Below are 22,513 nucleotides of genomic sequence, written 5' to 3' on the forward strand. Positions count from 1 at the left end.
CATTAACTATAAAAGATAATTATAATTGGCACAAGTTAAAACTTTGATTTCAGGTTGTTCCCAGAGATTATTAGTACAATAAATTAAAGATGAAATAAAATAGGATTAAAGAACAGTATATAAACATTTCAATAGTGACAATTAACACTATTTTGTCAATATAAAAAAGCAATTTTATTACTGTATGAAAAGTTCAAACTTCAAGATATATTGTTAGGTTTGGTTAACATCTAGCCGGAATGATTCAGCTTAAATTAGATTTTTTTACACAAATAGTCTAGTTGTATTCTGTAGACCATTAAAGGATCCCTACCATGTTTGTTTCTTGAGAAATTCTGTACATTATGACGCTAATGTTAGAGAGTGAAAGGCAGTGTAGCGTATCATAAGAGCTGATTTTAATCAAATCGTTATTACAATATATGTTTGACTGGGTATAATGAACAATAATGTAAAAATTATGGCAGGACATTGTTAGTTACCTTTTTTTGGCATAGATTTAAACTTAAAATTTTAGAAGTCAATATCTGCATTACACAACTTTTACTGGCACTTCCAGTATTGGAAACAGTGTTGTAGATCTACTGAAGGATTTCAAGTCAAAATATCAGATGCTTAAGTGCTTGTGCAAGATTTTTAGATGAAAGTATACTTAAATTTTATTGTCCGAACTTAAATTGGTTTTCAATATTAGTGCAATATAACTTAGGATACTGTTTACACCTGAAAATCATTTAGTATATGAAGTACATTTTAATCATTTTCATCTTTGTCATATAGTTATAGTTCTCATCATCAATATAGTATTTATATATAGACTGATGTTAGAATTTTTCTATGTTTTAAGTTACAAGCAGTGTTTTAGAACTTTTTGAAGATTTTGGTTTTCCATTTAACTTGAAATATAAAATATTTTTAGATTCAAGTTTTCTACTTGCCAAAATTAAAATGAAGTATAAATGTACTCTACAATTTTTCGTGAAAATTTCAGCAGAAAATGGAAATTCTAGAACACTGATTACTGTAAAAATACATGTAACTACATTGCATTACCAAACACTGAAAATGGTGAGCAATCTGTAATACAAATTTTATTTTAATACATAGGATAGTCCAAGATTTTATGTTTTTTTTTCCTTTGATGTCACAAGTTTTAATGATTTTAGATTTCATTTTATTAAAATCATTCCAGATTTTGATTAATTCCATTCCATGAAATGTTGTTTTCGTGTATTTTGTTGATATTAATGCTTCTTTGCTTTTCTGTTAATTGTTTTAGTCATGTAATAAAGTGATAAAATATATACCAGTTTTTCAATGCCTTACAGGATTCATTTTTTTTGCCCAGATTGCTTTCATGCAATGGTGCATGTCGATTGGGCTGGCAGGGAAAATATTTTCATAACATTTTTCTCAGTGTGTGCCTTTAACAACTAATATGAATAACTTAATTTGTCTTACTGTGAAAGTACTATTGTTCGTGGGGTACCAATTTTTCATGGTTTTCATGGGTTTACAAACCACATAATTTGGTTCCCAATGAATAGTAGATTCCCATTGATGTGTATAGTGTCAACTTCAAAACCATGAATTCAAGAATCCACAAACTTGTGTTTCTTCCCTGATACACGAATTAAAGTACTTTAACAGTATTAGATAAGCATGTATGTAATGGACATTCAATTTGTACTGTGAAGGATTCACAATCCATAGAGTGTAAATTGCAGAAGCTACTGAGATTTCATACAGACAAACACCTCTGTTGCAGTTGAAGCCCAGGTTGCCTTAACTAGAATTTAGATTTAATATAAATATAAGCTGGTTTCGTCCAAACACTTTTAGATAGCCTAATGGACATAAATTGGACTTGAATAAACGGAACCATTAATTACAAGAAAAATCAAAGTACAAATGTACTGTTTAAATGTATTGAAATAGAAAATACAAATAAATACTTCAATCTCAAATACAACATTAGAATAATGAATAGCTATAAGTTATATGCAGGTTAGGTAAAGTAAGAAACACGATGACTTGCCATGGTGTCATCTTCTGAGCCAAACATTTATTTCTTTACAAAGGGGCTATGATGTCCTTTAATGGAAATCACTACTGTGGTATAAATTTTACTTTTTTGGATATCATATCCGAGTAAAGAAAAACAGGCCCAAATAATATCAGAATGCAAATTACTCCACACACATACGTACCAGTTAGGTCTCACCACACAAATCTTTCTTTTGAAAGATTGAACAAAAATCTACATGATCCTGTGGATTTTGGTATTTCAAACATGAGATTGTCAATAGAACTTTTTTGCTGCAAGGATGTAACGGATTTCACAAATCTCTCTGCTCAGGCAACTGCTATTCCAATTTGGGACCAATTTTGACAGACAAAAAACAACTCTGAAGGTCAAAACCACACATATTTGCAAGATCGGGACCTTTGTTCACTGCACTTGGTTATACTCCATAGCTATGCCTGTTAACCCTCCAACATCAGGGTGAGACTCAATAAAAATTTAGAATATCAAATATAAACAAGAGGCTCACAGGAGCCTGAATCGCTCACCTGGTAGAATTTTGTCTTTCAAGGGCAATAAATTTAACAAGTAGTTGTCCTACAATTTTGACTCAAGAAGACTTTGGTAGGACTTATCATAAGGATCATTTCATCAACTGAAAGTTTCTTTCTATCATAGTTTTCAAGATATTGGCTGAAAACTGTTAAAAAAAAAACTGTCATTTTTCCCTTTTCAAGGGCAATAATGCTTACAAAGGGTCATCTTACAACTTTTATGCCTGACGACTTTTGTAGTCCTGATAACAAGGATCATTTCAGCCATTGAAAGAATTTGGCTAAACCTAACGGTTTTGGAGATATATGTGAAAAACTACTGTCTGACCCAGATGTTCTATTTTTAGTAACAGTGGCCATGTTTTTCGACGGATCATAAATCCCCACATCAGTTCTATAGAGGATACCCCTGGAAACATTCATACCAAGTTTGGTTTCAATAAGTCAAGGAGTGTCAGAGGAGAAGAGTTTTGAAACATTGTTAACGACAATGTAGATGGCGGACACCAAGTGATGACAAGTAAAAAAAAGTTAAAAAGTAAGGTTTTTGGGAAAAATTGATATACATTGTATTTAAAAATACTACATGATTGCATTTTTATATAAAAAAATTGCTTTTATGTAAAATGCTCCCACAAGAGACAGTGTTAATGAGGGGTTAACCAGTATGTCATAGCACAAAATAAATATAAACCTTAATAAACTAATTGACATAATGATAATATGTCAAATCAACAAAAATACAATTGCAGAATTATATTCTTTATGTCATCAATGAATATAAAAACAATAGAAATTACATGACATGATATGACAAATGAATAATGCATGAATGACCTTTCCAAGTTCCATTTGAAAGGCTATACAGTTGGCCTTACATGAACTGATGAGGAAGTTTCATCATTTCATCATAGCAGTATTGTCATTGATCTGATGACAATGGTTGTTTTTATCATCATAACAGCTTCGATTTGGTTTTTTCCAACGAATATAAATTTGTAAGTGTGTTTCTTCTTAAATTTTTCCTCCTTTTCTACTGACATTTCCATACCACAGAACTTTCTCAAAATTCTCCAATAAGGAATGGACATGATTCAGTCCCAGTATTTAATGACTCCATCCCAACCACATGATGCCACTTTAGATGTCTCATGTGGATGCCATAAAACGGTTGCACAGACATCATCATGAGCTTTGAATTTTGAGTACAGTTTTGTAGTTTTCCAGTCCCAGACATACAACTTTCCATCAGCATCTCCAGAAATCACATAGCTAAAAAAGAAAAATTGTACCACATTATAAATTACTTTATGATATTCCCCATGATTACCATATAGTCACCAAGAATTTTGTTCAACCATTACTGAAGAATAAACAAATTACATCTCAAATTACATTTGTTGAATCAAATATTTCTTCAGCAAAAGTATTATACACATGAGAATGAAAAAAGAAAAGAATTTTTTTCAGATTTGTTTTCTTTTTCTTCCAGCAAAAAAACTGCTATCACTCTGAAGCCAGTACTGAAAACAAATGTGACATGTAAAATACTACAATTACAGTATACTGTGAACATACTAATTTTGCTTTTTTCATGGTGGACAGGAAACAATGAAAAACAGGTCCTGCAAAAACTGACTTAAAATACTATATAATGCTAAATTTGTTTGAAATTGATACCCGCAATTATGTTCACTTGAGAGAATCTGCGAAAATTAGCAACCATGACAAATAATTCGTTTACAGCATTCCTTTTTTAAATATTTGGGACATTTTATCTACCAGACTTAGTAAACCTACCTCATATCAGGAGCAAAATCAGGCTGACAGGCATATCCAGCCACCTAAAACACAAACAAGAAGCAGGTCAGGCATAAACATACATGGGATTTAATCTTCATCCCATTCAGGGTTTGAAATTAGCAGGGGCCCACTTCCAAATGGCCCTAAAATTTAGTGATGGCTACTAAAATTTCTACTGTGATTGTAAAGAATTATACGTACTGGCTACCAAGCAAACATTTTATGTTAAAACCATGTTATTAAAGGTCAATGAAAGCCTGTCGTCAATACAATTCACAGTGATTTTAAAATAAAAATAAGTTAGGATAAAGAGCTCTCAAATGATGTTAAATTATGTTATAAATATTTCTACACATCTTAGAAATAACATATTGCCATGCTAGGAGTACCCCACTCATATAGAAAATTTATACTGAAAAGCAGCCAAAACTGCATCCAACATACAAGAATTCTATATAAAGCCCCATACTATATTTAAAATTTAATCCATCCAAAGGGAGCAGAAATTTTTGTAACAAAAATTTTGATGGGACAGAATGAAGGGCTGATGGACAGACATGGTGATTCAAATATGCCATCCACTCATTGAGTTGAAATTTACTGAATGTCCTATCTTATCTATGTAAGCATGTTTTGTGTTAATACTAAAGGAAAACAAAATTTTGACAACTGAAATTTTGCATTGATATTGCAGTGTGTAGTTTGTAAAAGTGCTATTTTCGGTAAGAATCAGGCAGTGGGTGAATCATGGTGAGAAAAAAACCACACAAGTCTCTCTATGAAATCTTATTCAAAAAGTTTTCTACAATGCAGAAATGGCATTCACTTCTTTTTTAAGGTAGATCAAACCTATTACACAGAGTTTTCTTTTTTATCATTTTGCAAAATCATATAGAAATATGTATTTTCAATAAGAAAATAGTGTTTGAAAAGATGCAAAAAAATGTCTTTAAACAATTCAAAAAGATTTTTTGGCATATGCCTATATATGGTGAAACTATAAGCATTAACTTTTTAAACTCTCTTTCAAGAAAGAGATAATTGGAAGGAAATGTTCTATTGAAATGTAATGGGAATTTGAGTTTCTTCATATTACAAGAAAAAAAGTGTGGTGACCCAAAATTTCTTTTTGAAATATGAAATAATGTCAGATAACTGTTGTTTATATTAAATTTTAAGAAATTTTAATCGACCAGTTTTTCAACAGTAAGTGATGCTGAAAATTCCCTACAGAATTTATAAAAATATTGTAAAAAAATTGCTTATATTCGGACTCAATTAATTTGAAATTAAGTTCGGTGAACTTATTTTTTATCTGAACACTTTACAGTATATTCGTCCAAGGTCATCTTTGAAAACAATATAGAAAATTTTATCTACTAAACGTATTACGTATGATCTACCATAAGTGTCAGTGTTATATGAATGCATTACAATTTCATCATCAAAGGAAGATAATTCACTCTATTGTAATTCTGCATCCTCTGACACTTCAATATGAAATGAACTGTAATGACCATAAACTATGTGCCAACATTATCAAATTCATGTTTTTTTTCTGAGCACGACTCATCATTTTTCAATTATGTCTGATTCTTATACAGATTCCTGCATCTAAAAATTACAATGTACATGTATCCAATTTCACACACTTTATACACTTTTTATACACATGTGACTACAAAAATTGGCAATAAAACACCAACAATCATGATTCTTTCATAACAAACATACCATATGCCCAGTGAAGATCTTTTTTCTCATATATTTCATTCTGTTAAGTACATTGAAAATACACACTTTATTATCCATTGACTGACAGGCTAACCATTTACCTGTAATGTGACAAATAAAAACAGTACATCATCTAATTCCAAACGCTTTAAACAAAATTCTGAAACTACTAATATTGCATTTCACATTTTTGCAATAGAAACTTCTAATAACTCATCTTAAAGAGAAAAATGTATTAGTCCAAAAATGTAAATTTTAAGAATGACTATTCATTAATCTTTCAAAAGCACAATTTACAATTACAAGAGTATTCAATGTTGAATTAACTATCCAATTTAAGGACCAATATTTTTATTTGATATATACATTTTGTTTTTGTGTAAAGCTCAAGTTTAGGGTTGATGTTTATAGTGTTTTATCCTGCAATGAGTTTATTAAAGGGCAAATAATGAGTGTCAAATAAATTTTTGCTTTATTTGTAAAGCAGCCAATAGAGCAATTAAGCTCTGCCCACCATCACAATGTAACAAATCAATAACTTTGTCAAAAGTGAAAGTAGGTCACGGAAGAATTTATTTCACATAAAAAAACATGTTAAATGGCGGAAATGGATGTTTAATTTTGAATATTTATGTTATGTTTATGACTTGTTTAAAAGTAAAAGTTACAGTTTACAATATTTCATCAAATAATGTCCAGAACTACTTTTTGTCGCAGGTTTTCAATGAACGGCAAATGCTTGGGGACCCACGACAGGTTCCTACTTATGAATTAAATACTCTGAACAACATAAAACCATCAAAACTGACTTATTGCAGGATAAACACAATATTAGTGTATTACAAAAAAATATAGTATTTGTATTCGGCTCGGAAGGGGAGTAACTGCTCGACAAAGCCTCGCAGTTACTTCCCCTTCTTAGCCTCATACAAAATATATATAATATTGTATATTTAACAACCTACCATTAGGTGAGAGTGACATTGAAGGCATTGAATGCATGGAGGGATCTGCTATATACTTAAAATCTACAGGAATTCCCCTGAAAAATACAAATGTTGAAAGATTAAACCAACATCAGAACTGTTGAGTGATTCAGTAATGTAATTTTTTTAAGAAATTAGTTTTTATTAGAGATTACAAAAATAAAACTTCACATATTCTTGACACATTCTGAATAAAAGCCATTATTTACTTGTACATCACAAATGAGTATTTTCAAAATATATGTTGGTAACAATTTTAAGACCTAATCAATGGTTTATGAAAATCAAATGATCTAGAGCTTGATATGACGGCAAAGGTCCACCATATACCGTTAAGAGACAAGTATCATGAATTTAAGCATTCCATTTAAGGAGGTAGACCTAGGGTAAGGGACATAACTCATGAAATCAGTGATATGTTTGTATTATATTCAATTTCACCAAAGCCTCTCAAGCTTTCGTTTGAAATAGAAAAAATGAATCCAAGTTAATTAGATGCTTACATAAGATTGATGTAAAATGCTGAATACAAACGTTCCAATGATTTCTAATAGTTGTGTCCCTTACCCTAGGTCTACCTCCTTAAGGTTTATATAGTTCCAAATTTGGAATGTGAATTTAATGTTTAAACAACAGGTTTCTGACACATAATGAAAGATGAAATTGGAAACTGGACATTTATCTATCATAGTAAAATGTTCAAATTCTAAGAATATGTACATGGTAATGTTGAGAAATTAAATAAACCAATAGAATTCAAGTTTTTTTTGTTGAAATAGTACAAAGCTTAATTTTGGACCCTTAAGATGTTAATGTGGAATTTGAAAAAGGGATCAAAATTCAAGTTCTGTATACAAAGTTGGTTTCAGCCTGTTGAATAACCCCCAAAAATGTGGACCAACGTGAAAACAGGCCCCAAAATTATGGCTCTAAACAAATTGCAAAATAGCATACAAATAAATAAGTCAATAGGTCAGGACTTCAAATTAAAAAAAAACATGAAACTGCTCATATAGTAAATGATAGTACACAAATACATGTAATCAGCAATTTATACAAAGTTTATTAAATGCCTGATTTTCACCCTTTTTCTAAAACAGTCATGGCAATCACCTCAACATCAATGCCAAACATAAATTATAACACAGAACCTTGTAGCTCAATTACCTATTCATCTACATTTAAGTTACTGTCTGTAACCAATTTAATTTCTACAGATAACAATGCCATTGCCATCCATAATGAAGAATTACTAAAAAATAATACAACTGAAAATTGTTTTGCAAGCATCTAAAAGTTGGGAAAGATAAAACTTTCATAACTTTTATATTCTTGATACTTTTCTTCATTTTACTCGAAATAAAAATATTAAATATTCTTACTTTTAAAACCTTCATACAATGACTATAAACGCATTAGTTGTATTTTCTGAATGAAGTTTTTAATATGATTCTAACCTACCATTCCCATATCCTCATACTTTTATCATCAGATGTTGATACAAATCGTCTATTCTGATCAATAAACTCTATAGCATTAACAGCACCTAAATGTCTATCATATTCCTGAGCAATTTCTCCAGATCTAATGTCCCACTGAAAAAAGAATTGTTTAACGCCATTAATAATAAACTAAATTGCTTTTTGCTATAAACTGAAAATCAAAGCACCTTAACTGGAGTAATTGTAAAATAATTCCAATTGCTTATGTGAAGTTTCATTTGTTTGTTCAACATCATGAAAATCAATTTTTATTTTTTTATCAACACATTTGGTGTATCAATGGCTTCAGAGACAAAATAAGGCAATAAACATTGACGCCAAAGAAGGTGAAAACGTAGTTTTTGTTTCATTAAAATGAATTTATAAATAATGAAAGTAATGTTTACAAAGTTTATTGTTTAAAGTTGTGTGTCACTCACAAACATTACACAACTGTGACAAAGTGCTTTGGACTTTATTTAGTTTGTGAGTAATTCAGTCACGTTTACACACCAATAAACTACTTCAAAATTACTTTTATTACTACAATGTATAATAATACAGGCACCGTAGAAAAATGTTTATCATAATATTATATAAACTAACTTTCTAATGTATTTCAGGTGCTGAACAATTATTGTCTCCCCTTGACTGCTTTCCCATTAGACAAGGAAAAATTGATAAAAATGTCCTAGATGGTCTATCAGTTGTTGTCTTTGTATTATAACAATTCTATATTTTCCTATGAAACAGCAATTGTTTATTTGGATATCTACTTCTGTGGTTTATACATAAATTGACTTTGTAAACTCTTTTCAATCATTGTAATAGAATTCATTAAAATATTAGAAAATTTTTGTAAAGAATCAACAATTCTGAATAAGATTCTTTCCTTGTCTTCAACATACATTGTATCAAAATGATAGCTTAAATAAACATACACAGATGATTTTCTTGTCTGATGTTCCAGCCACAAACAAATGCTGCTTATCTTCATCAGGGTTAAACTTGATACAGTATGGCACCTTCTTACTGGTAAACCTTGCTTTACATTCACCTAAAAAGATTACACTTTAATTAAAGCTAACTTTCAAACCAGGATTCCATGTGTAACATCTCTGCTTTTCTAACAATGTATATACATTTTACTTCTGCAACACCATGTAAACGTATATTGAATAATCAAAACTTTATATCAAATTTGTTTTTGAACAAACATCTATCAAAACAGTCCAACTGGACAAGCCATAACTATAAAAACTGATATCCACAAATTGTACTGTCAGAATGTGACTAAAACCTACCAGTTTCTGTGTCCCATAATTTACAGAACCTGTCATAACCACAACTAAGAAATTCTGTTCCTGAGTTGTTAAAACAGGCATCCCTCACAGCCTGCTTGTGGCCATTGTATGTTCTTACTAATCTTCTATCATTGTAAACTTCCCATATCTAAAATCATAATATAATTTCATGGTAGAAGAGGACAATATAATAGAAAAATAAAAACGAAAACAAAAGTTATATCTTTATAATACATATTTTCATGTAATACCTGATTATTATTTTCATGTTATTTGCATTATGGAACTTTTAACACCATTGAAACATGAACTTTTCTTGCTACCTGTATTTACAAAATGAGAATCATGTTTGCTTTAAAATGATATATTTGCATTGTATATGAAAAAAAAAATAATTTCACCATTGATTTAAAAAAATAGTTTTACACTTTGTAAATGCATTAAATCAATCTCAACCTAGGGAATACACTCAATATGTCAAACCTTACACCCTTGCCACACTCAATATGTCAAACCTTACAACCTTGCCACACTCAGTACTTAACACTGTCTGTTAATGCAGATCAAAAAAGTGCAACAAAAGTAGCTTTTCAGATTTGTAATGAGTAGTGCTCATGCCATTTTATTAATATCCTGTATAGCAATGCCTATATGCTGAGTAATACATGTACGTAGTAAAGCAGGAAACAGAAGAGATAGGCATCTAAAAATGTGGCTTTGGTCCTAATAGAAGGATGCTTAAAAAATTAAAACAACAGAGAGAGAGCTTTATAATTTGATACATATTGTTAAAACATTTACCTTTAATTTTGAATCCATACCACATGATAGTATAAGATGTGCAGAATTTGGAAACCATTTTATTGTAGATATACCCTTAGTATGTCCAGTCCAAGTATGTATTAACTTTTTGGGGATGAAACATTTTTCTGGGGGTTCATCTGACTTAAGATTTATACCCACATCCTGTGGAGGATGTAAGAATGATCTCCCCTGATAGTCATGACTATCTTTAACTGAAAGTAAAAATCGTAAGAATAGAACATTATTGTAACTATTAGTTTGCTTTGAAAATTAAAAGTCTACAAAAGTCTTTATCATTAATTTATAGTCGACAAACATGACAAAGCTAAAACATTTTATTTTTACCAAAGAAAAAAGCCATGAGACGTGAGAAAACAGAAAATGCCTTGAACAGATAAAAATTCATACTTAATACAACTATCTGCAATAATATTTCTGCCTATACTTAAAGTATAGCAATAATCAATAAAAATTGTTTTCATTTTCTGATTAGAATTGTGCCAAGTTTTGGAAAATTCGAAAATGCTATTTTTCTTACTGTGAAGAGTTGTCTTTTCTTCAGCTGCTTTTTCTTCAATCTGTTTTCCAGTTTTACTTCTTTTAGCAAGTATTTCATCCAATTCCTTCTTTTCTTCCTAGTTCAACAAGAAAAAAAATCCTTTAAATTAAGGTCTGTGCAATTTTAACATTTATGTAGTGAAATCCTTCATATATTGTATAGATAACAACAGGCAATTTAAATTGAGGGTCTTGATGGAATTTCAACATTTTTCATGTTCAAAATTCAAATATTTTCAGGTTCTTTTAAGGTAGGAATAAACTAAAACCTTCCACATTTTGTACTTTCTATTCACAATGAATATACTAAAGTTAATTTTATAAAAAAATTTAACAACCATCTCTCCAAATATCTCATGACAAAGAAAATATAGTTTGATCATAACTACTTAAAATATGGAAAATATCCCTTTAGTCATAAGGCAGTCATAAAACCATTCCTACAATTTGTAATTCGTAGCAAATACATTTGTACCTCATTTGGTTTCATAACTGTCTGTTCATCAACAAACTTGCCCCATGGACCAAGATAGCCCTCAATGTCTGATGGATCTGAATTTCTCAGTCTTTTTCTTTTGTCTTCAGGTCTTTTCTTCGTAAGTTCAAACACAGTTTTACCTGAATGTACATTATATATCAAGTAAGTATGATGTAAACCTCTGAAAAAGTGCCAAAAGCAAATACATGTATATTTTGAATCAATTTTTTTATGTTCATTCATCAGTCATCTCTTATGTTCTATGTTGCATAAAGAATATAACTTTATATTGTCATATTTAGAATATAGACCTCAGTTTAAGATGTAGGGCTGTTTCTTTTGAAAATTTAAAGATAAAAACTAGAATAAAACACTTTGTCAAGCACAGAATAATATGACAGCAGCCAGTTGAATTCTGTTCACTTTGGGCAAGTGTGGACACAATATCAGTTTTTGACACACTTAAACATAGAGACTTAGTGACTTGTACATGTACTTCATTATGGCCATAACAACTCATTTGGATACAATACTGCACAATATTTTGAAATTCAGTTTAATAACAAAATTCTGCTTCAGGATGCTTCCATCAATCACATTGTTCCTCTTTATCTAAACAGTAAATGGTAAAGTAAATTGTCTAAGCATACTTCTTATTCAATTTTTCAGAGACATAATAACTGCATTCTTAACATCTTGACACTTAATGTCCTAGATTTTGACTTTAGCAGTACCTTTAAGTTACTGTATAGGGACAAACAACATAACAACACAGACTATACTGACAATATCATAACACAATTTTTGTGGTAGAAGAAAAAGTGACAGCAAACTTCACTTTTTCACTTTGTGACATATCAATTTTCCTCCTAATAAATCATATAGGAAACTCAAAAGTCATTCAAATGGAAAACAAAATAGGATGTATACAATTGCATCATGTGCAAATTCTATTTAGCAGTATCTGAGGAGTTATGGATTTTGACTTATACAATATACTAGAGGTTTATCTAAGACATAGACTAGTTGTACCACACTAATTCTATACATGTACCTTTGTTTTCATCTGCCTTTGATGAGTCTCCCACAAGTTTTGGCTCTGCAACAACATTATCCACTGAAGGGTCAATGGCATAGCCTAATAAAAACAAAACAAAAAAACACATTATCCACTGAATGGTCAATGGCATAGCCTAATAAAAACAAAACAAAAAAAAACACATTATCCACTGAATGGTCAATGGCATAGCCTAATAAAAACAAAACAAAAAAACACATTATCCACTGAAGGGTCAATGGCATAGCCTAATAAAAACAAAACAAAAAAAACACATTATCCACTGAAGGGTCAATGGCATAGCCTAATAAAAACAAAACAAAAAAAACACATTATCCACTGAAGGGTCAATGGCATAGCCTAATAAAAACAAAACAAAAAAACACATTATCCACTGAAGGGTCAATGGCATAGCCTAATAAAAACAAGACAAAAAAAAACATTATCCACTGAAGGGTCAATGGCATAGCCTAATAAAAACAAAACAAAAAAACACATTATCCACTGAATGGTCAATGGCATAGCCTAATAAAAACAAAACAAAAAAACACATTATCCACTGAAGGGTCAATGGCATAGCCTAATAAAAACAAGACAAAAAACACATTATCCACTGAATGGTCAATGGCATAGTCTAATAAAAACAAGACAAAAAAAATACATTATCCACTGAAGGGTCAATGGCATAGCCTAATAAAAACAAAACAAAAAAAAACACATTATCCACTGAAGGGTCAATGGCATAGCCTAATAAAAACAAAACAAAAAAAACACATTATCCACTGAAGGGTCAATGGCATAGCCTAATAAAAACAAAACAAAAAAAAATACATTATCCACTGAAGGGTCAATGGCATAGCCTAATAAAAACAAAACAAAAAAAATACATTATCCACTGAAGGGTCAATGGCATAGCCTAATAAAAACAAAACAAAAAAAAAATACATTATCCACTGAAGGGTCAATGGCATAGCCTAATAAAAACAAGACAAAAAAAAATACATTATCCACTGAAGGGTCAATGGCATAGCCTAATAAAAACAAGACAAAAAAAATACATTATCCACTGAAGGGTCAATGGCATAGCCTAATAAAAACAAAACAAAAAAAAATACATTATCCACTGAAGGGTCAATGGCATAGCCTAATAAAAACAAAACAAAAAAAAAACATTATCCACTGAAGGGTCAATGGCATAGCCTAATAAAAACAAAACAAAAAAAAATACATTATCCACTGAAGGGTCAATGGCATAGCCTAATAAAAACAAAACAAAAAAAAACACATTATCCACTGAAGGGTCAATGGCATAGCCTAATAAAAACAAAACAAAAAAACACATTATCCACTGAAGGGTCAATTGCACAGATCTCTAAATAATCAATAAACCTTCCCCAAAATTTCTTTTCTAATTCAAGTGGGTAGCTGTATTTAATTTAAATAAAAATGAATTTATATTACCGTAACTAGTAAAAGTTTTGCGCTGGTTATCAAATTGAAAGTGACTGATATGAGCAGGTTCTGCATATCCTGACATCATGTTCCTATCTGCCAGCATTTGATTAGTCTTAAACGGATTACTTGGTCCAATCTGAAATAAAAATACAAACAGGATTCTAAATGGCAAAGAATATGGTCATAATTATTAAACTAGATTTGGTCATTAAAAGCATTAGTTAGTGTACATTTTCTGTCAAAGATGGGTACCCCTTAAGCAGGGCTGTCAAGCTTTCAAGAGATTTGGAAAATTTTAAAAATAAGGCAAGGCAAAAATAATTGATCAAGGGAAAATGCCACCAAATCAGCTTTAAAATGCATGAGATTTGACAGGCCTACAAAACTGTAATTCTGATCCTGAATTTAAGGGAATTTATTAAATCAAGGTTTTACTTTTCAGATGATTCAGGTCTCTTTTCATGTTTAGAAAATAAAAAATAGAAATTTAAAAAGTCCAGGATATTTTATTTTATTTTAGAGAAATTAGAATTGGTCAAATGCCAAATGGATTAAGGGCCATTTTTTTCAATAAAATTATTTCATCTGTCGATACTTTTAGGATGGTAAATATGAAAGATTATAATATTGCAGCATTACTTATCTTCATTAAAAATCAAAAGTACTTCACGTTATTGTCTGCTGTTCAATTATTCGATCAGTAACATCACATAATAGATCACATAATTTTAATGTAACAATCTCATCAGTTGGTTTCTTTTGGGTCAGACAATTATATTAAATTTTTCTTCTTGCTCAATTCTTTCTTAATACACTCCTTGAACTTTCATGTTTTAAATTTTTGGGTTAGTGCATCATTCATTGTGCATTTACATATTGTTTTCATTTGTTTAAAAGCACGATAGAAGCTTTCATGTAGATGCACGCTAGGAGTGTTTGTTTAAACGCACGATAGAAGTGTTAGTTTAAATGCATGGTGGGAACATTCATATAAATGCACGATAGAAGCGTTTGTTTATTTTTCTTCATTCATTATTACATTAATTCAAAAGTTACTTTTTATATTTTTTGTATTTTCATTAGTTCTGTTTTTCTTTTTTCATTATTTGTTAATATCATTATTTTTCATTGTTCCTCTATCAGGCGTTTAAACGCACACTAAGAGTGTTTGTTCATCAGGCCTTTAGGTGCATGTTGGGAGCGTTCTTTGATTGTGTCTAAACTTACTACATGTGTGTTTGTTTAAATGCATGCTGGAAGCATTCCTTTATCATGTGTTTAGTGAGCATTAACATGCCTGCAGGAAACTTAGACATCTCAAGGAGTGCATAATATTACATGTAAATCACAACTTTACATGACAATAAAAACATTGTAACAGTATTTTAATTCAAAAGATGATATTTGTGTTACTTTCAGTCTTAATAAATTATTGACCTGATATTTTGGGGATAACAAGTGTATCATTCCTTTGAAAATAACTTTTGAACTCAGTTTTTATTCCCTAGGAACAATTAACTTACTACATGTACTTCCGTCCCATCAAAATATAAACTGTATAGCCAACAAGCCTGAGCCATATAAAAAGTAGAGAAACAATCACTCATAGCAATCCCTTAGTTATGTGTCATACATGTACATACAATGTAATAAGTGTCTTATATACAAAGTTGCTCTATAATTAGATTGCTTGAACAAGATTATTGGTGACATGTCAACTTTTTCCTTTCCATACATATATGTAATATGTTTATTCTTTCTCTGATTATTTTGTTTCTTTCTTTTGTTCCTTGTTTTTTTAGAGCTATAAATACACATGTACATAATAAATACAGTATTAGCTTTTTCTAAGTGTAATATTTAAGATTGAACCAAGATTGTCCTAAAAATGCTAAGTTAATCCATTATTTTTACTTTTAGGACTAATTTGTTTACTAACACTTACAGGTACATTTGTATGAACATTTCAAATCGATTACAAAATTCATTTACAAAAAATGTACTTTTGAAATGTCTGACCCATTAAAATAACAGCTTGGTAGATCATATAATAAGCTAGCAATGCAAAGTAAATCTTGTATGGATTTAGTTGAAAACCTTTCCATTGCTATTAGGACCTAAAATATGGCCAGATATCATGGGAATTCTCTTATGAACAAGACAAGAAATCACTGCAACTTCCAATCTGATCACAATGCCAACTCTATTGTATTCAACTTCAGGCAATAAATCACGACTGTAGAACCTTCCTCATACTATTGGAGAAACCATTTATGTACATTTTGATTTCCAGCCAAAAGGTTAAGTCAGTTAAATTTACAAACCTCTGGAGCAAATAGTTCTTCATACTTTGGGTTGTATTTAACTTCCTTTGTTGTTGAGTCAATGTGTCTGTTCACCTGAATGTCATCCTAAAACCACAGAAGATTGAACATGAACATGAAAGCTAGAACTGATCAATATATTTGATAAACTCACGAAGGGTGTTTTAATGGTAGAAATGCCAATTGTTTTGCTGCATGCAGATTTCCAGAATTGCTCTTCTCATCAGGTAGAGTACATTCATGTACATGAACATTGTCAATCGACCACTTTCTCAAATGTGAGGGTAAAAAAATGTATAAATGATAAATAGCCTTTAAAAAGAAGAGTAAACTTGTTTTGTAAAATACTGCTAAATACCAGTAAATGCTGGCAAATACTGGTCAAATACATTGATTACACTGGAATTGATATAGGTATATTTCACTGTCCCTGAGGTTAGTTTCAACTGAACTGGTCAATGGGTTTTATTCCAAAGACAAAGTGAAACCTATTTAAACTGTATTAAGTTTTTAAGCTTTCTTGTACAGTTTAACTTATATTTATACAATTATTTTAGGCTAAGTCCATACCAGATATCCCTCTTTTTCCTGTGCACTTTCAATTTTTGAAAGGAACAGGAAATCATTTTTGACATTTTATTGTTTGTTTTTTTTTTTCAGTCTATGTCTGGTTGGCTGATTCTCTGAATGTCAACTTTTAATTAATTAATATATATGTTCCTCTTCACTGAACTTAATTATGGGGCACCAAAAAGGGAATTTACACTAATGAGAAACTCAGATAAATTAATATCCAGGTATAATTTTCTTTATTGTTTATGTTGATAACTGTATTAAGGATATTGTGTAATTGTAACTGATTTGCAAAAAAAAAAAAACAAATCTTACAACAAAAATCAATCATAAGTTTATATTTAATTTTTAATTTTTATCTAAAGATTTGAAATGAAGTACAGTTTTATGAACTTTTTTAAAGCCTGTGAATGATTTATTTTGTGTGTTTTTGTTTCATTTGTCACTTAAAACTCTTTTTTTAAAGTTTTCTTCAGACAATTACTTTATAAATGAGAACAAGATAGTATAAAGATATTTGATTATATATCAATGTAACTTTGTACTATACATAACAAACATAAGTTTGGCACTGGAACTAATATTAAAATATGATAGACATAATCACCATTATTATGGAACATATACAAAAACATAACAGATCAGCAAGTTGCACAAAAAGTCAGTACACAATTAACCTAGGTGGAGAAGTTCTGATGCTGAGTCAGCGTATTCCATGAGCGTAATGGTTCTGTTCTGTAGTCTTTCCTTGAGGATGGCAATGCGGCGGTCGATGTTCAAGTACTTCTTTGGACGTGGTCTGGCTGTTCCCCCTGCTTCTCTCTGTAGTCGGTTTATGTCGGTTGTGTTCTGGATATCCTGGAAAGTCTTGATGATGGTGAAAATGTTCGGGTGTGCGTGTTGAATCTTTTTCTTAAGTTTACCATGCCAGGCTTCTAGGTTGTTGGTTGTGCGTGGTCCTTCTGTGTTGAAGTGGTTCCATGTGCGTCGGTAATGATACGGTCTGTCTGTGCACTGTCGTCGAATAGCAGAAATCGGTCACCAGTAGCTGTCTGCGTCCTCTGTATAGTGCTGATCTAGCAGAGTTGAAGGTAGGCAGTCTCTGTATTACTGTTTTGGCGGTGTCGTCCCAGTCGTGGTCTTGGAGTTTGTTTAGTTCTTCTTCATAGATTGATGGTATTGGTCTCACGTCTTCCATGCAGCGTTGGTTGATGTGGTTGAGTATCTGTTTTGTGACCACTCCGGTGTGGTCAGCTGGGTGATTGTGTTGTTGTCTTCCGAAACTGACTGGTATGTTGTTCAATGTTGATAGAGAACCTGGACAGTTGGGTATAGTGCATCTCCAGTATATTCTCTCACCACTCTTGCGGATGTGTCTGTAGATATAACCATCGTAGGCTAAGTTCTGTCCTCCTTTTCTGTTGGTTATGAACTTGACATCTAGCTGAGCATTTGCCATGTTGAGTTGAACTATGTTATGCTCAACTCATGTGCTGACACAATATTTATACTAACAGATGGCTTGGAGAGATCATGTTCACATAAGCTTGGGTGGTGAAATCAAAGAGTCAATTTAGTTCATGTGCTGACACCTATTTATGCTAATAGATGGCTTGGAGAGATCACACAAATGAGAAATGTGAAATGTGTTCACATAAGCTTGGAAGGAGGAAATCAAGTCAAAGGGTTAATTTAATGTCTGCATATCTTTTATTTCATAATTTATTATTCAGTGTATAATTTTGTTATACAGATCCTTTTGTAGCATAAATTATTATTAACTAAAATTCCAAAAATTATAATTTATAGAATTCAAATATATTTCAGTAACATCTTTTAAATATTAAAAAAATGTTCAATCTTTTAATTTAGAATTGGTGATTCAGTATATAATTATTTAGATCTTTTTATACCACAATATGTTAAATGAAAATTAGATTTTAAAAATTCAAATATTCTTAAGCATATTAACATTTTATGAAATATTCAATGTCAAATATTTATTTGTTTCTAGATTTTCTAATTCCCCCTTTAAAGGACCCCAAGATAATAACTAAAACAACAATGTTACAATATGTGATTTTAAGAAAGTTGATGTTCAGAGAACACACTGTCTGGTTAATCCACATTGAATAATCAGTTTCTTGAAGCATGTTGTTTTAACAATTTATGACATTTATATTTTCGTGATCATGGTTTTTTTTAAATGTAATTAAGACCAGGTGCATAAGTAGAATATTACATGTTTAACCTGTGTCATTATTGATTGTATATAACTGTTCAATATTTAAATTACTTAGGTGTTTTTTTTTCAATTCAAAATAGTATTTGAGGTTAAATTAAAGATAAACTGTCATAGTATTTATATTGTTAAATAAGACTTTAACTTAAAAATGTATTAATCTGGATTTAATCCTGTAAACAATCTGATACGGTCCCAGAGGAAGCGTAAATGACTATATTATCAACTGAGTCCTACATACTTAAGGACAGAAAAAGCGCTTAGTGAAAGCAAGTGAGGACCACACCAGCCTAAGAAATATAAACCAGCCTAGATGATTAAATGCAAATCGAATCTGAGCTTTTTCTAAGATAAGGTTGGTCAAAACATAGCACTCGAATGTTTATGAAAATGGTGTAATCAGCTTTTCAACACATCCAAAGAAATTACGGACCATGACAACCCAAAGTTCCCTACCAACACTGGACATTTCGACCAATGCATATTTCAGACCATGACATTAGAAGAATGCATCAGGACAATATAAACTGTATTATCATGACACAATTTATCAATCTGGAAGTTAATAATAAACTGACAAAAATTATGAAAGGACTTAGGTGTTTGAATTCATCTGTTCCTTCCGGAGCGTCTAAGGTTTCACCTTCTTCATATTAATCAATTTATAATGATAATGCAATTAATGAATGATGCACATGATGAATACATCCGACAAATTTTAAATAATGATAATGAGGGTAGTAGTAGTCAGTCATCATTTGGAAAAAAATTCTGGAAATATACATGTACATGTATCATGTCAAGAAAGAAAGATTCAATGGGAATAATGCCACTACAGAACGAAAAAGGATAACTTATCATTGACAATAAAGGAAAAACAGAGATTTTTAACAACAATATGACAGTGGATTCACAACAGGAGATCTTAACATCATGCCTGACCTGACCTTGGAACTTGTAACTTAACCAACATAAAATCCCTGGTAATCATAGCACCAGGCATAGATAAACGACTGAAGCAATTGAACCCATCTAAAGCAAATGGACCAGACAAACTTCCAGCAAGAATACTTAAAGAAATAAATACAGAAATACAGTGTAGCACCATAATTTTCCAACAGTCATATGACACAGGACAAGTACCAGCTGACTGGAGACAGACTAACATCTAGGCCAATACAAGTAAGGTGACAGAAGCCAAGCTGTCAATTATAGACCAGTTTCGCTAACATAACATCTGCTGTAAGATAATGGAACATGTAGAGTACAGACATATCATAGACCATCTACAGATACATCAATTCTATCGGATAACCAACATGGATTCAGAAGTGACGAAACACAAGTAGTAAACACTATTGAAGCAGCAGCCAGGGAATTAAACCACTGGGAGCCATTGGACATGCTTATACTAAATTTTCCAGAGGCATTTGATACTGTGCCACACTAACACCTACTTGCATGTAATAAAATGTCACAATATGGTATCACAGGAAACACGCTTCAGTGGGTGTTAGCATGGCTCACTAAACGACAATAATGGATCTGTGTGGATGGAGAAAATAGCAGGAACAATTCAGCAAGATCAGGAGTTCCAAAAAGAACAGTGCTGGGACCTCTATGCTTCCTAATCTACATCAACAATATGGGAAATTCAATACCTAAAAATACAACATTACAGAAATTTGCAGATCACTCGCTACTCTATCGATCTATCAAAACCACCAAAAATGAAAAACAACTACAGGAAGACCTAAAAACACTAACCAAGTAGGCAGACACTAGGCAAATGAAATTCCATCCAGCAAAATGCTATATACTATGAGTAACAAGAAAGAATGCACCAATAATAGAAGATTATGAAATGACGGGTCATACACTAACAACAGTACTTCAATACCCATACCTGGGCGTAGAACCATCTGAAGACCTAAGCTAGGAGCCTCATATCAACAAGGCAGTGTCACAAGCAAACAAGACCCCTACGGATTCCTGAGAAGAAACGTCAGCAAATGCCAACAAGACATTAAGGAAAAGGCATACCTGACACTTGTACGCCCACATTTAAAATACTACTCAGCAGTGTGCCACAGTGGGACCCATACAGAAAACAAAACCAGTAGACTTACATGTACTCTCTTCTACAAAGCCACATGTAACAAAGCAGCCATTAATATCCAATCCTACATATACATGTACGTCAAACAACTGACCATATCTACAATACAATACCATTCAGATAAATACTCCCTAATCAATTCTTCCACAGATGCATACAAGTTTAGCATCCTACCGTGCATCAATATTGATTGGAACAGGCTTATTCCAGAAGCTTACATGGCCACCTCGCCAGAGCACTTCAAGGAGACAATATTATGACTGCAGCTGTAAACAGTGAACCATCTGTTTTCAAATGATTTTTACTTGCACTTGTATATACTGTTAAGGTAGTCTTTCAAGTTTGTTAAACATGTATTTTGAATTTATTCTGAATGAATTTTAATTGTTATTAGTTACCTCAGTTACGATTTAAATTGTATTTGTATCATTTTGTATATATTTGTATAAAAAGAATTTCTTACAATTTCCACATTACTAATGTAATGAACCATTTCTGTCATGATTTCAAGTGTTATTGACTCAAATCGGGTGTGTGGACAATTAGCCTGTACTGACTACTGTAGATGCTCCACATTACCACAACCACGAATACGTTTACGAGCAGCCACTGTAATTTGAGTACAAACAGCAGCATCTTTCATGGGCAAAGCCTCAAATTATTTATCTATTTGCAAATTGGCATTATGTGAACTTTCCTTTAATCTTTACCTTCGTAAAAATATCTGGTGCTGCTTTCAGCTGAATAGACGAGGAGAGAGAATCTTTCTGAGAGATCGGTTTAAGGTGAGCCGTTAAGTCTTCTAAAGAATCTTTGTTCTCGTTGTCTGACCCATCCTCATCACTACTGTATTGTTGTAATGCCAACATTTTACGTCATTTTCTAGTTTTTACATAGGCTTGAATAAAAACGTTGTGAAAATTTAAACCGGAAGAATAAAATATCAACATTAGTTACGGGGTAAATAAAATCTGCAGTAAAGAAATATCTTGCAAAAATATATTGAATAATATCT

General features: G+C 31.4%; 1 protein-coding gene across 1 annotated transcript; it reads right to left on the reverse strand.

Moving 5' to 3' along the window:
* Positions 1-3,326: 3,326 nt before the first annotated feature.
* On the reverse strand, positions 3,327-22,460 carry LOC148614665 (pre-mRNA-processing factor 17-like). The gene is made up of 14 exons (XM_088588925.1): positions 22,209-22,460; positions 16,565-16,651; positions 14,247-14,376; positions 12,783-12,866; positions 11,726-11,868; positions 11,231-11,327; positions 10,690-10,904; positions 9,889-10,036; positions 9,526-9,641; positions 8,565-8,698; positions 7,083-7,159; positions 6,118-6,218; positions 4,381-4,424; positions 3,327-3,852 (listed from the first exon to the last, which is right to left on the reverse strand). The coding sequence occupies exons 1-14, from the start codon at positions 22,365-22,367 to the stop codon at positions 3,675-3,677; spliced, it is 1,713 nt and encodes a 570-aa protein (XP_088445051.1). The 5' UTR covers positions 22,368-22,460; the 3' UTR covers positions 3,327-3,674.
* Between the last annotated feature and the right edge of the window lie 53 nt (positions 22,461-22,513).

The sequence above is a fragment of the Perna viridis genome, chromosome 6 (assembly GCF_037379345.1).
Source record: "Perna viridis isolate PV_CMFRI_1.1 ecotype Kerala chromosome 6, ASM3737934v1, whole genome shotgun sequence".
NCBI classification, from domain to species: domain Eukaryota; kingdom Metazoa; phylum Mollusca; class Bivalvia; order Mytilida; family Mytilidae; genus Perna; species Perna viridis.